The 16,553-nt window shown below is 38.3% G+C and overlaps 1 protein-coding gene across 1 annotated transcript in view; it reads right to left on the bottom strand.

Moving 5' to 3' along the window:
• The window catches only part of PGR (progesterone receptor), a 97,774-nt gene extending 85,705 nt beyond the window's left edge, over positions 1-12,069 (bottom strand). The window contains exons 1-2 of the mRNA XM_032853570.1: positions 10,436-12,069; positions 8,803-8,954 (exon numbers count right to left, since the gene is read on the bottom strand). Of these exons, the coding sequence (XP_032709461.1) occupies positions 8,803-8,954; positions 10,436-12,069 (1,786 nt within the window). The remainder of the gene's footprint in view (positions 1-8,802; positions 8,955-10,435) is intronic.
• Between the last annotated feature and the right edge of the window lie 4,484 nt (positions 12,070-16,553).

Here is a 16,553-nt window from a genome sequence, read left to right as displayed (position 1 = left end):
AGACATTAAAAAGATAATAAAAGAATACTATGAACAACTCTATGCCCACAAATCTGATTACTGAAATGAAATGGACCAATGCCTTGAGATAAACAATTTGCCAAAACTCACACAAGAAGACATAAACACTCTGAATAGGCCTATATCTGTTAATGAAATTGAATCAACAGTTAATAACTTTCCAACACAGAAAGCACCATGGCCAGATGAGTTCACTGGTGAATTCTGCCAACCATTTATGGAAGAAATTATACCAGTTCACCACAATCTTTTAAATAGAAACAGATGGAATGCTTCCTAATTCATTCTATGAGGCCAGCATTATCCTGATATAAAACCAAAGACAGTACCAGAAAACTACATACTGATATTTCTCATGAACATAGATGCAAAAATTCTCAACAAAATCTTGCAAATCAAATCCAAAAAAGTTGAAAAGAAGTGTACAACATGATCAATCGAGATTTATCTTAGGCTCATAAGATTGGTTCAATGTTTGAAAATTAATGTGTTGTATCACATCAACAAGCTAAAAAAGCAACATCACATGGTCATATCAATAGTTGCAGAAAAAACATTTGACAAAATCCAGTACTCACTCATGAACTAGAAATAGAAGTGAACTTACTTGACTTGACAAAAATAATCTACAAAAAACCTACAACTGATGTCATACCCAATGGTGAGAAACTAGAAGCTTTTCCATTAGACCAGGAACAAGACAAGAGTATCTCCCTTTACCACTCATTTTCAACACTGTTGTGGAAGTCCTACTAATGCAATAGAAAAAAAGAAGAAGTAAAAGGTATTCTCATTGGGAAGAAAGAAATAAAACTATCTTTGTAGGTAACGTGATCTTCTATGTAGAAAACCCAAAGGTACTGACAAAACAACTCCTGGAGCTAATAAGCAACTATAGCAAAGCTGCAGGATATGAGGCCAATATATAAATGTCAGTCATTTTCTTATATACTAACAATGAACAAATGGCATTTGAAATTTAAAACACTATCATTTATATTAGCACTCCAAAAATGAAGTACTTAAGTATAAATATAACCAGATATGTACTAGACCTATAGGAGGAAAATCACAAAATTGTAATTAACGAGGGGTGCCTGGGTGGCTCAGTTGGTTAAGCAACCACCTTTGGCTCAGGTTACAATCTCAGAGTCCTGGGAATGAGTCCCGCTTCAGATTCCCTGCTCTGCGGAGAACCTGCTTCTCCCTCTCCTCCTGCCTGCCACTCCCCCTGCTTGTGCTCTCTCTCTCTCTCTCTCTGTCAAATAAATAAATAAAATCTTTTAAAAACTCTAAGTAATGAAATAAAATAACTAAATAAATGGAGCAATATTCCATGCTTGTGGATGGGAAGATTCAATATTGCCAAGACATGAGTTCTTCCCGATATGATCTACAGATTTAATACAATCTCAATTAAAACCCCAGAAAATTATTTCCTGGTTATTGACAAACAATTTAAAGTTCATATGTAGACATAAAAGACCCAGAATATTCAACACAATATTGAAGTTGGAGGACTGACATACCTGACTTCAAGACTTACTATAAATCTATAGCAATCAAAACAGTGCAATCTTGGTGAAAGAACAGACAAATAGATCAATGTAACAGAATAGAAAGCCCTAGAAATAGACTCACATAAATTTAGTCAAAGCAGCAAAGCGAATACAATGGAGCAAAAACTATCTCTTCAACAAATAGTCTTGAAACAACTGGACATCCACATGCAACAAAGTGAATCTAAACCCAGTCAGGGGTGCCTGGGTGGCCCAGTGGGTTAAAGCCTCTGCCTTTGGCTCAGGTCATGATCTCAGGGTCCTGGGATCAAGCCCCATATCGGGCTCTCTCCTTAGCAGGGAGTCTGCTTCCTCCTCTCTCTCTGCCTGCCTCTCTGCTTACTTGTGATCTCTGTCTGTCAAATAAATAAATAAAATCTTTAAAAAAAAAAAAAGATAAACCCAGACATTACACTCTTCATAAACATTATCTCAAAATGAATCACAGACCTAAATATAAGATGCAAAATTATAAAGGTCCTAAAAGATAACATAGGAGCAAATCTAGATTACTTTGAGTTTCGTTAATGATTCTTTAGATACAACATCAAAGTCATGATTCATGAAAGAACTGAGAAACTGCATTTCATTAAAAGTAAATTTTTTTGCTATGCAAAAGACATTGTCTAAAAAGACACAGAGTGGGAGGAAATATTTGCAAAAGACATATCTAATAAATAAATATATAAAGAATATATAAGAACACAAGAATAAGAAAATAACCAGATTAAAAAACAGGTAAAGGACCTTAATGGGCTTCTCACCGAGGATACATGGATGACAAATAAGTACATAGAAATATGCTCCACATCATATGTCATCAGGGAAATGCAAATTAAAACAATGAGATGTTACTATACACGTATTAGAATGGTCAAAATCCAGAACACAGACAATACCAAATGATAGCAAAGACACAGAGTGTCAAGAATTTTCATTCATTGCTGGTGGGAATGCAACATAGCATAGTCACTTTGGAAGACACTTTGAAGATCTCTTACAAAATTAAACATCTATAAAATGTAGCAATCAAACTCCTTGATATTTACCCAAAGGAAAAAAAAAAGTATGTCTCCGTAAAAACCTGCTTGTGGATCATTATAGCAGCTTTCTTCATAATTGTAAAAACTTGGAAGCAACTAAAATATATTTCAGCAGGTGAATGGATAAACTGTGCTACATACAGACAGTGGTATATTATTCAGAACTCAAAGGAAATGAGATATCAAGCCATGAAAAGACATGGAGGAAAATTAAATGCATATAACTAAGTGAAACTGTATGGCATTCTGGAAAAGGCAAAACTACAGAAAGAGTAAATAGATTACTGATTGCCAGGGATTTGGGGGCAGAGAAGAATGAATAAATGAAACAGGATTTTTAAGGTAGTGAAACTACTCTGTATGATACCATAACTATGGATACATTTTATTGTATATTTATTCAAACCCATAGAATGTATAATACCAAGAGCAAACCTTAATGAAAACTATGGATTTGGGGTGATTATTTAGTGTTCATTATTGAAGTACATTCATCAATTGTAACAAAAAATGTACCACCCTAATGGAGGATGTTAATAATAGGGAAGGTTACGTCTGGGCAAGAAGTGTATGGGAAAACTCTATACATCCCTCTTGATTTTGCTGTAAACCTAAAATTGCTCTTAAAATAATATATTTAAATGAATTTGAATGTTCATTATTTCTCTTATGGAAGGCATAGCAGGGAGAATATGCTACCAAATCAGTTTCATTTTTAGTCTCTGACACCAACTCTATTCAACTTTTGAAAGAAGTATTTTATGCATAAAATATTTCATTTCTGTCCAGTTTCTTTTGTGGTCTACTTATAATGGTGTCTCTCTAAATCTAAAAGGTATTTCCTATCACCCCCAGCTTCTGATAAAGGGGTCAATTCTCTAGTTTTCCAGGAATTGCTTAAACTATTCACTTAGCACATCTATAATTCATTGTTTAAATGCAATAGATAGAGTGTTTCTTGCCTACACTACATTATAAACTCCACTAGGGCTGCAGTTCCATTTTACTGCTTTTTCAACTAGTACCAAGCATAATGCTTAGCATACAGAAAGTTTTCAATAAATACTTTGGTGTAGAAAATGGTCACCAGGGACTGGGAAATAGGGGAAATAGTGAGAGGTTGCTAAAAGGGTACAAACTTTTAAGATGAATAGGTCTGAGGATATAATATATAACATGGTGACTAGTTGAAAACATTGCATTATATGACTAAAATTTGGTAAGAGAGTAAAATTTAAATATTCTTGCCAAAAAGAAAAAAAAAAGATAAGTAAGTGAGGCAATGAATGTGTTAATTAACTTGATAGGGGAATCCTTTTACCATATATACCAAATCCTCATGTTAAATATCTCACAGTTTTATTTGTCAATTATACCTCCACATACCTAGAATAAAAATGAAACTAATAATGTAGTATAATCACAAATCCATTAATACTTACTTAGACAAGTGTCTTCTAAATAATGTTCCACTATATTATAATATTTCCCCACCCATATTCCATCAGATTTATTCACTACAAATGGTGTTACAGTAAAAAGCATCCAAAGAATAAGAGCTTGGCATCATCAGTTATGATGATTTAGAAAAAATTTGCTAGATATCTAGTATATATTCATAGCCCCCAGCTAGTCACAGTACATACACAGAAAAGCCAATGAGAAATAATTTTTGCTTCTTACTACAAAGTCATGGCCTGCATTTATAGAACTGGTTGTGTCATTATGACTTCATCTCCTTGAAAGGTATTAAGGCAATTCCTGACCACTTCCTGGTTCATTCCAAGTCTTAGTAAAGTAATACAAAGGGCTAGTCAACCAATTGCTTTTGGCTAATTCATTTTCTTAGGTTAAGAGAGGCCATCTCTTCCTACCCCAAACATTCACTTTTTGAGTGGTTTCTGACCCCTCCCTTCCTGTCTCCTCCCCTCTCCTCACCTATCCTTTTCTTTCCTGCCTCTTCTCTCTTCTCTCATACCAAGAGAAACCCAGTTTACCTGGGTGACTCATTTACAGGCTTTATGGTCTCTCACTCTCAACTTGGAGAAGTAAAGAAACTGGATCTTGGTCCTTGACTGTTTTTTCTCATAGTTGTCCTAGAGTGAAGTTAGTATCATCCATTAATTTATATCACACACTTTTATTCAATCTTCATCTTGCAATTTCCTTTAGGATTCACTTTTACCTCCTAGATGTTTTATCATTTGGCTCACATTTTTTCTTTCAACCACTATTGTTTTTCTTTGAAATTTAAACAGAATTTCCTCTTAAGAGAAATGTAGTATAATTGAGAGAAATGTTGCACAGGTTCTGGAATCACACTCCTTGGGTTTGAATCCTCACTCTACCACTTCTTAACTGTGATTAAGGCAATTTAACATCTCTGGCTCTTAGTTTCCTTCTTGGTAAATTGAAAATACAATGATTATAAAGATTATAAGGATTAAAGAAATTAAAACCCCCATAAAACATTTAGTCACTGGTATGTAGAAAGTACTCTAAAATGTGATTATCATTTTTTAAAAGATTATATTTATTTATTAGAGAGAGAGAGAGAGAGAGGCCAAGCACAAGCAGAAGGAGTGGTAGAGAAAGAGGGAGAAACAGGTTTCCCACTGAGCAGGGACCCAGGCATGGGACTTGATCCCAGGATCCTGAAGGCAGACACTTAATTGACTGAGTCACCCAGACACCCTGATATTATCATTATTATCCCTGGTAAAAATATTTATATATAAATATATTTTTTATTTTTAAAGATTTTTATTTATTTATTTGACAGACAGAGATCACAAGTAGGCAGAGAGACAGGCAGAGAGAGAGGAGGAAGCAGGCTCCCTGCTGAGCAGAGAGCCTGATGTGGGGCTCCATCACAGGACCCTGGGATCATGACCTGAGTCGAAGGCAGAGGCTTTAACCAACTGAGCCACCCAGGTGCCCCCAAAATATCTATATTTTTGACCACTGACTTTCAACTTCTGAACATACTGGCATCCATACATAGTTCTACCTTAAACTACCCCTACTTTAGATTTCACACCTATTTCTCTCCAACTGTTAAAGTCCTTCTACTCATCTTTCTTAGTCGTGAAAATTCCCAAAAACTTCTCTTGTCTTAAATCACTGATTTTATCCCAACTCATTCAAACACTGGCAATTAAACTTCCTAACCTTTAATTTTAATGATTTCCAAATATAATTCTTCAAGTCCTAGTCAAATCTTAATCTTTTCACTCCTCCTTGGACATATACACTTAAAGGCCCTTCTCAATACCCAGAGATCAATAATCTTACTTTTCCTTTAGGAACAAAATGAAATTCATATTTTCCATGAAGTCTCCTCCTGTCATTATAGAATATACACATTCCATTAACTTCCCCCTGCCTAAACACACTAATTCACAAACCACACAAATCCTAACTACTTTACAGATTTGCTTACCTATCTGAGCATTTACTGAGAATCTTTATTTTATATGCAAAAAGGCCTTACATATATATTACCTGCTCAGCACTATCATAAGTTCCTTGACTGAAGTGACACCATTGAAACTGACAATATGCTAGGCATTTGTTTCAAAACTTTGCATGTGTTAACTCACTTAATCTTTATAACAACCCTGAGGGGTAGCTATTGTTATCCTCATCTTATTTCTAAGGCAAAGAGAAGTGAAATCAAGGGAAGAATATCTTTGTCACAGATCTAAATATAAGAGGTATAAAATAAGTGCTAAATAGGGGCACCTGGGTGGCACAGTTGGTTAAATGGCTGCCTTTGGCTCAGGTCATGATCCCAAGGTCCTGGGATCAAGCTCTGCATTGGAGCCCCTCATCAGTCTCCTTGCTCAGTGAGGAGCCTGCTTCTCCCCTGCCTGCTGCTCCTCCTGTGTGCTTGCTCTCTCTCTCTCTTTCTGTGTCAAATAAAATCTTAAAAAAGTTTTAAATTAAAAAAAAATGCTGAATGAATGAAATTCCTCATACAGTTTTTGTAATCTTGCTTTAATTTCATGAATGACTTATAAACCTCTACCTTGAGTTCCTTTATAAATATTGCCAAGTAAAGGTACTTCATATCTACTACTCAAGACTAAAACAGAATCATGCCAACAGTAGTGGTCCTACAAATGCTTTCCAAGAGTACATTTGGGAAGACATTTTATGTGGTTCTGGATACTATTTTAATACTATAAAAACATTTGTATTTTAGTTAGGGTGTTCTTGGTTCTATACACACAGTTTGAAGTAACTTCTGAAAATTAAGTAGCATTCATCAAATATCTACGTGTGCCCCACCCTCTCTGATTTATGAACATTGCAATGAAAGAGTATCTAACCTATGGTGATTAAGAATTAGTTACTAACTAGTTGGGTGCTCTTTGGAAATTCAAATTTATGTCTTTGGGACATGCTTACCTATAAAGAGATGGAGCTGGGCTAGAAAAAAACTGGCTTTCAAGCAGGGGATTCTACAGGAATCATCCACTTATAAAAATTAGACTACCCTAAGGAGGCTGTAAAAATGAAGGGAATCCTATTAATGTCAAAAGGAATGTTCAAAAAACCAGACATAAAGTTACATGGAAATAGTAACTCCAATTATGTGCTGGAGAATCTACTCTTCCACACAAAGAATGCCTACTTGTAACTACGACTAAATAATGTCAATAGGAAAGTTAGGGCCATTATCAGTTGTGTCCCATTTTCTCATGTAGCCTCTTTTATATACACAAATATATATTTGTAATATAATACAAAAATACAAATATGTATTTGTAATATATTATATTTGTAATATATTATATTACATACATTATATATTATATATCATATACATTAATTATAATATATATGATATATAATATATTTATATGCATATTTTAATATATATGTGCATATTTAATATATATTCCTTTGTGGAAAAATCATATTCTAGATAAATACAAAACAGGTATTCTTTAAGAAGAATTAGTTTAAGTAGAATTATTACAAATATTACTAATAACTGGTTGGGAATCATTTTTACCAAAAAGGTATAATAGTTGTAAAGAATCACCTTTTAGGCAGCTACAAGAATAGTGAATTTAGAATGTCTTATAGGTCATATTCTTTTGGTGTATATTAAATACGTACATCAAACTCCTTTGAAAGTTCCCTTAAGGTAAAAATTGCTCATTCCTTCCTTTCCTACTTTTAAATAGAAGGTTCTTGAAATTAAAAAACAAAAACAGAAACAAAACTCACAAACAGGAAACAAAAAAGCAGGTAATCAGATTTTTGGTTCTTTGTCTAAGTGTGATCTCTGCACCCCAGAGGGAACCCTAAGCTCATTTCAGCTCAGTTCAAGTCCAAAATACATTATGTAAGTCAATTCAAAATCATTAGATAGTTATCATTAGATAAAGAGGTCATTTAGATCATTTAAAAATATAAAGGTTTTATAGTAAAATACTTCTTCAGAAATTGTTATTGTACTCAAATTTTTCATTTGCTTTGAACTGTTTATTCCTATCACCTTATAAAAATATACCAAACAAAAAGAGATTTTAAAAATTTGTTTAAAATTACCATTATTTAAATATTACATACATATGAATGTAGAGAAAAGACAAAATTGTGTAGAAAATTTGTAACTGCAACACACATATATATGCACACACAAATAAGTACATATACATAATTTCAATGACTTTTACAATTTTTCTTTTGATCAAAATTTTAAATTTAGTAGATATCACATATAATAGAAATATAAAAATACAATTACAGTGAAGTTGTTTCTTTAAAGCTAAATAGGTAATGAACAATAGCAGCATTGCCCCAAGATTAGTACAACTTGAGTCTAATATTAAAAGTGCTAGCCAGGGGCACCTGGGTGGCTCAGTGGGTTAAAGCCTCTGCCTTCATCTCAGGTCATGATCCCAGGGTCCTGGGATTGAGCCCCGAATCGGTCTCTCTGCTCAGCAGGGAGCCTGCTTTCCCCTCTCTCTGCCTGCCTCTCTGCCTACTTGCGATCTCTGTCAAATAAATAAATAAAATCTTAAAAAAAACCATAGTCATATATTTTAAGTTATATAGAAATATCACCATTTCTTAGAAGCAAGGGGTAATTAAAATCTAAAAAATAATAATCTCAGTTTACAGTTAAACCAATAATAAAGGATCAGGAGAAAGGAGCCTACCTTCCATTGCCCTTTTAAAGAAGACCTTACAGCTCCCACAGGTGAGGACACCATAATGACAGCCCGATGCTTCATCCCCACAGATTAAACAAATCTTCTGAGGTAAGGACTCGAAGCTGTACTGTGGGCTCTGGCTGGCATCTGAATCCGGCCTTGAAATGCAAAACAAAGAACTCCATTTATTTTTAGGTGCACCACTAGTTTCTTAACAGAATTGACAGAGTGAAAGGGAATTTTCAAATAGAACTGTGTACACACACCCTTGAAAGACATGCAAATTAAACTTCCTGTACTGTTCCTGGATTCACCACATCTGCAAATTATTAATCAGTCATCAGCAGCACCAACATAAAAGAATAATATATAATTTTATGTTTAGGAAAGCAAAGGTCCATGGGTTTTATTTAAAAAAAAATCTTTCTACAAAACTTCTTATATAGAATAATAAATTTACTTTGACAAATGAAATGTTATTTCCTTCCTGTAGCCTGGGTAACTATAAACATGGTTTTAAGGTTGAATGGTACTTAGCAATGTTTTTGTTTTGAGTTTTTAACACAACCCTTAATGATTGTTTACTCACACAAGTTTATGTGTTTGCCGCGTTAAAGAATTGTTCAGTATATTGACACTATTTTGCTCATTCACAGCAATAAGATTCTAAAGTGAACATTCTTAGAAATTCCGCTACTACAGTATGTAAATCAAAATGTTTTTGAAAACCTATGTGAAAAAAGTTGTAGCTTCCATAAGTGTACCAGTGTTTGAAATTCATTATTCAGGAAGAAAAAAAAATTCTGAATAAAGGTACAGGAGACGGGAGAGGATCCAAAAGCTGAAGGATGACAGCAAAGTGATAAAGGTGGACATGTCAAGGGACAGAATGAGAATTCTGATTTCTTGCCACTTTTCTTTAATTGTATTTGCTCACATTCCTTTTGCCCCTCCTGTTTATGCAGAGCATCAGCATGTGGATGAATGAAAGAATAAAATATTGTCTAAAAGCAAAAAAAAAAAAAAAAGTAGCGAATCCGAAACAATATTGGTGTTTAAATTCATAACGTAAACATATTACACATAACTTTAGCCTTGAGATACGTATGAAAATTGAGCCATTAAATGTCCCAACCCGTGAAGTTATGCTTTCAGTTCTGGCTAAGCGACCATGTAACAAGTACCACCCCTCCCGGAGGATCCGTGCCTTAAAGTCTCTTCTCCAAGAAAGACACTCCCAGTAAATGTCCTAAGAAAATAACCATTTTATAAAGCTCCCAACTCGCCGCGCTTTTTCCGCTCCACTGGGCTACAGCTCACCTAGAGTGACGCTGCACGTTTTAAATCAGGGCTAGTTTTGTCTCGAAATCTCGCAGATTTGAAAAGTTTAGAAAATATTTTTGAGGAGGCACGCTCCAAAAACGGCATATTATGCGCCCGCTTTGTATCCCTAAAATAGTAAGGAGCTGAGAGAAGATAAAGGAAACCAAACTACCCTGTGCCCCGCCCCGACCACGCATCCTCTTGAGGCCATTCGAGTGAGCAGGACCCTGAGGGCCAGGAGCTGATGGCGATGAACTGGCTGGACCGCTATTCGCGAGACGCATAGGGCTCCCCGCGCCCCGCCCTGGGCCCTCACCTCAGGTAGTTGAGATAAGGCTGGTAGACCTGCGGCAAGCCCTCTTTGAGCACGGCGGCCTGGTAACCGAGCTGCGGGAGCCCGTTGAGGCTGAGCTGCGGGTAGAGCGCAGGGGCCACCCCCGCGGCGATAGCCGAAGCCGAGGTGGAGGCACTGTCCCGGGGCAGCAGGCACGCGCCTGCGCCTGGCGCCTTGCAGGGCGGCGGAGCAAACGGGTCCTGCTGCGGCGGCGTGCCCTCGGCTTTATACAAGATGCACTCCAGGGTCGACCCGGACGAGGACACCGAGGAGACAGAGACACTGGCGGGCGCGGCCGCCGTCACCGCCGCTTCCCCGGGTCTGGAGGATGGAGCTCGGGGAGGTAGCTGCTGCAGAGCCAGCTGCAAATCCGGGAAGACGGCGGGATTAGGACCGGTCACCAGGTACTGCCGCTGAGAGTGCGCAGCTGCCTCGGTGCCTTCCTCTTCCTCCTTGATCTTCAGGGCAGGCGGCTGGAAGTCGCCGTAAAGCGGGAACCCATCCACCTTGGGCTCCGCGTCGGGTGGGTATGCACAGTCGGAGAAGTCGCCGGCAGCAACCTGTGTGGACGAACCCGAGGGCGAGCCCCGCGGCGGGGCAAAGGTGCTGACAGCCGCAGCCCCGCCGTCATAGTTCTCCCCTTCCAGCAGTTGCCGGGTGCGGGCGGCCAGGAAGGCCGAGTTGAGGGGCAGAATGGGCACGTGTATAAAATCCATCATCGTGGTGGCCAGCGGGGAACCCCCGGGCGCCGCTAGCGCCTCCTGCTCGGTCAGGGAGACCTTAGGAGCCAAGAAGCGGGAATCTTCCTTAGGGATCAGGGTGACTCCTCCTGAGGCCACCCCAGGAGAGGTGGCAGCAGCTCCTCCTGCAGCTGCCGTGCCTCCCAGAGGCCGGGATTTGCCTTTCAGAGGTGGACCCACGGAGCCCTCGGACTCAAAGCCATCCTCCTCCTCTACGTCCACCACAGCCGGCTGCGGGGCTGGTTTCACTGCGGCCCCCCGCCAAGGATGACTCCCAGAGGTCAGAGTCAACAGCTGCCGGGACGGTGACAGGCCCCTGGGCAGCACTTTATGGGAAGTTGCCGTCCCGGAGCTGTCGCCAGCCTTGCTCTCTGGCCGGCTCATGAGCGGGGATAACACCCCCTGGGTGGTGGGGGCAACCCGGGGGTCTTCGGGAAGCTCGGAGCTAAACAGGCACCAAGGGCTAGTGGACTCACAGGCACGAGGGCTGGCGTGGCTCTGCCCCGGGCCTGAGGGCTCCAGTAGCGTGTCCAAGACACTGTCCAGCAGCCCTCTGTCTTTTTCTGGGGTTCTAGAGTTGCCAGCTCCTGCACCGCTTGCGGCTTCAACTCTGGTAGGCGCCGCCTTCGCGTCTGACAGCGGCTGCTGATCCTGCGTCTTCCGGTCCGGGTCCTGTCCCTGGCTGGGCTGAGGGAAGAACAGCCCGTCCAAGCAGATGGGTATGGCCGAAACTACAGGCGAGGCGTCCGAGGTCTGACTCTCCTTGTAGGAGCCAGCGTCCCGGAGTCCCGACAGAGCCAACGCGACCCGTGTTGGGGAGGGCGCGCTGCCAGCCAAGTGAGGAGCCTGGGAATCCTTTGCCTTAGGCTCTGTCATGACGACCTGAGCTCCCCTTTTCTCCTCCCCTGTCTCGAAGGAGGAGGGTTAGGGGAAGGAGGAGGGGGTATGGGAAATCTAGGAGAAGCGGGAGGAGAAAATTATAATTGAATTTGGCTGTTCTCGGTGGGGCGGGGTGGGGGATATCCACCTCCCGGGTCGGAATGGGGCGGCGCTGGTCAGCTACTGCCTTTGCCCTCCATCTGGTGGTCAGGGGAAGGGCGGCAGTTTAGTCCCTGAGTCAGGTGGGGAGAGCAGGAGAAGGTTGTCTCGTCTAGCTGGGAGAGTTCTCCGACTTCAGTCCCAGGACCCGAGGCGCAGAATACTCACAATTCCAGCACTCGAGTGGCAGAGGCTTCGAAAGCAATTATATACGCGGCTCTCTCTCCGGACTTTTTCTCCGGCTTCCAAGCGGAGCTTGTCTTGTAGCTCCCAATCCCTGACTGCGTTCCACTTCCCTTCTCATTAAAACCCTGGAACTACTTGGACTTCTCGCTACACCCCATTCTCAATAACAGTCGGGTTTCTGCCTGCTCCCAATAAATAGCGGGCGACAATCATCCCTGGAGCTCTCACGTTTCTCGGTAGCTCAGAATGAAACTGTACTTACATATTTCACTTAAGTGCCGAGTGAAACTAGTTGGCATTGAGAATGTCGCTTACACACCATATCATCGAATACAAAGAATACAAAGCTTAACTCGAGTAATGACAGCTGTAGACTGGCCCCACAGCTTTCTAGTGACGCCTCCTCCCTTTTGGAATGCCCCGCCCAAAGCCCCTCCCTACACGGATGACGCACCTGATCTGAAATTCTGGAGTTGGTATCCCCACCCGCTAGTCTGAATTCCACCCTGAATGGCAGGTGCTGAGGGATGGAACTTCGTAAACATATTAAGATATTGTACTACGAATTAAGAATCATGCTCAATCTAACTGGAAAAGCGAAGGGATTCTTTCAGGATTTCAGTTTTGTAAAGATTTAACATCGAGAAAGATACTTGACTATGTTATTCAATGAATATCTGAAGGATGATCCTAAATAATATAAAAGAGACTCTGTTATAACGTCCATGAAAATGAGCGCTTTCAGATTTCTTTAATCCAACCAAGATGCCCTACTCCTCTGCAACAGTCTTCAATGTGGCAGAGACATTTGGGAGTGGAAATTTAGATATTGTGTGTCCTCCTTTGATTTGTCTAAGGAATTTATTCCAACTTTTATTAAATAGAACTTTAAGGAAAGTTTATTAAATAAACTTTAAGGAAACTTTCCCTTAGCTCCAGCTTATATTCTGTGCTACATCATAAATCCCTCAATACAGACGATGAATAGTATTTTCTCCCTTCAACATATTTATTCTTAAACATAATTACCTTTGAGGTTTATTTTTTAAGTAGATGACCTCTTATTTTATAATATATTGTAGAGAGGGGGAGAGTATTGAAATATATTTGAGGTACAGAATCATAAACTAACAATCTCTGCTGACCCCAAGACCCACGTCCAAAATAAACCTCATACCCATTAATAGTCACTCCTCAATCTTCCCACCCTAAATCTACCAGCAGCTAGCCACAGTCACTTTCCTTCTCTGTGAATTTACCTATTCTGGGAATTTCATGACATATAAATGGACTCATATTGTATTTGGTCTTTTTTTGATGGCTTCTTTCACTTAGCATAGGGTTTTCAAGGTTCAACCATGTTGTAGCATGTATCAGTACTTCATTCCTTTCTAAATAATATTTCATTGTATGGCCATATTGCATTTTATTTATCCATTTACTGGTTGTTGGACATTTGGGCTGTTTCTACTTTAGGTTATTATGAATAATGCTCTTATGAACATTCATGTATAAGTTTTTGTACAAACATATATTTTCATTTCTCTTGGACATACCTAGGAGTAGAATTGCTGGGTTATATGGTAACTCTAGGTTTCACCCTCTGAAGAACTGCCAGGCTGTTTTCCAAAGAGACTGTACATTTTATATGCCCACCAGGAGTGTATGACGGTTCCAGTTTCTCCACATTCTTGGCAACACTTTTTTGTCTTTTTTATTATAGCCTTCATGGTGTGTGTGTAGTGGTATCTCATTGTGGTTTTAATATATATTTCCCTGATGGTTAGTGCCATAGAATCTGTAGAATTTGCGTAATCTGGAGAGCACTACCAGGTAGTCTTCTGAGACCTTTACATGTGTTAATTTATTTAATCCTTCAACAGTCCTATAAAGTAGATACATTATCTCCATTTCATAGTTGAGAAAATTGAGACATAGAATAGCCAAAAATTATAGACAGTAGCATAGTCAGATTTGAACCCAAGTGACAAAATATCAGTCTCCTTAGGGGTATGATTTTTAAATTGCTGATGGCTTGGAATTTGGTCTTCAGATTGCTATAGCCATAAAATTGGCACTAGGCTTCATTTTAAATGGCAAACTGTATTTGGCTCAGTTTTGATTGATTATAAAAATTCCCTCAAGCTAACAGACTGACTAGGTTGTTTCCATAAGATTTAAAATCTTGAGGTAGGAAAATAATGATAAAGATGCCAGTGCTTCCTAAATCATCATTATGTCATGAAATTTAGTGCTGGGTGATTAGCATTGTTGGTACAGGAATTCTCAAATATATGAATTTTTGAGTTAAACAAAATTTACTGGTTAAATTCAGATGTAAGAGGGCTATCTCCAAATATTCTTGAAGACTATTTTTGGAGAAGAGAATTCAAATTTGGAAGTTTGTTTGTTTATACTTTGGGGGAAAAAGCTTTATTAAAGTATAGTTGTCATGCAATAAGCTGCATGTATTTAAAATGTTCATTTTGTGAAGTTTTGACATATTTATGTACTTTTGAAACATTTTCACCACAAACAAAATGACAGATATACCCTTTTACACCAGAAGTTTCTTCACACCACTTTTTAATCCCTTCCTGCTGCTCTTTCCTATCTTCTCCCATCTCTGTCATTCACCATCTGTCCCCAGGCAACCATTAATCTGCTTACTGTCACCATACATTAGGTTTTTTAAAAAATTCATATCTGATTTATTAAACAAGTTAAATTATACTACATATATTATTTAGGACTGTCTCCTTTAATTTTTTTTTTAACTGATAGCCTTTTCTTTTTAGAACAGTGCAAGATTTATAGCAAAATTAAGCAGACAGTTTGGAAAGTTCCTCTATATCTTCTGTGTAGTTTCTCCTATTAACATCTTATATTAATATGGTATATTTATTACAATTAATGAACTAATATTGACACATTAATATTAACATACATACATACATAGTTTATTATGATTTTCTTAGTTTCTAATGTTCTTTTCTTTCCAGTGTTTTATCCAGGATACCACATTACACTGTTGCCATGTCTCCTTAGGCACCTCTTGGCTGTTGCAGTTTTTTCAGACTATCCTTTTTTTTTTTTTTTTTTTTTTAATGATGTGAACAGTCCTAGGAGTCTGGTAAGCATTATTGCAGGATATCCTTTTATTAGAATTTTATGTTTTCCTCATGACTAGACTAGGCTTATGGGTTTGAGGAGGAAAATCACAACAGTAAATATCACATTGGTTAAATGGTACATATTGTCAACCAGACTTAATATTATTGATGTTAACCCTAATCACCTGGCTGAAGCAGTACTTTTCAGGTTTCTCCACTGAACACTCTTTTTTTTTTCTTCTCTTTCCGTACTGAGCTCTTCAAAGGGAAATCAGGGAGTAGGGTATTATGCTTTTCCTCCTTTAGGGTGGAATATATACATTATTTATTTGGAATTTTTCTGATAGAAAAATTTCTTGGCATTTTACTTATATCAGTATGGGCTTATGGGCATTTATTTTATACTTTGGATTATAATTCAATATTGCTTTGTTTTGTTGCATAGGTTGCAGCTTTTGGCATTGGGAGTTTGTGTGTGTGTGTGTTTGTGTGTGTGTGTGTGTGTGTGTGTGTGTGTGTGTGTGTGTTTGTTAGTGTTTTCTTATTTTCTACCATTTCAAGATGTTCCAGACTCATCTTGTCTATTTCTTGCCCTAGTCCTAGGATCAGTAATTTGTTGGAAAATGATATTATAATTGAAGATCTGGGTGCTAAATGTGTTCTTCATTTATTTTTTATTCCTTAGAACTTTATATAATGCAGTGTATACTTTTATTCATCTAGCTTCTTTCATCCAGCATAATTATTTTAAGATTCATCTATATTGCAGTATGTTTCATTAGTTTATTATTTTTACTGATGACTAGTAGTCCATTGTGTAGATATATTATAGTTTGTTTATCTATTTACCTGTTGCTGAACACTTGGAGTGTTTTGATATTATAAAACATAATTATGAAAATATTATGAATATATACAATGAATATGTACAAAATATTATGAAATATGTACAAATGTTGTACGGACATATGTTTACTTTCTCTTGAGCAAATACATAGAAATTAAATGGCATCAAGATCAAAA

The sequence above is a fragment of the Lontra canadensis genome, unplaced genomic scaffold (genome assembly GCF_010015895.1).
Source record: "Lontra canadensis isolate GAN:19392208 unplaced genomic scaffold, GSC_riverotter_1.0 scaffold7, whole genome shotgun sequence".
NCBI lineage: Eukaryota > Metazoa > Chordata > Mammalia > Carnivora > Mustelidae > Lontra > Lontra canadensis.
This window is presented reverse-complemented; position numbering and strand designations above follow the sequence as displayed.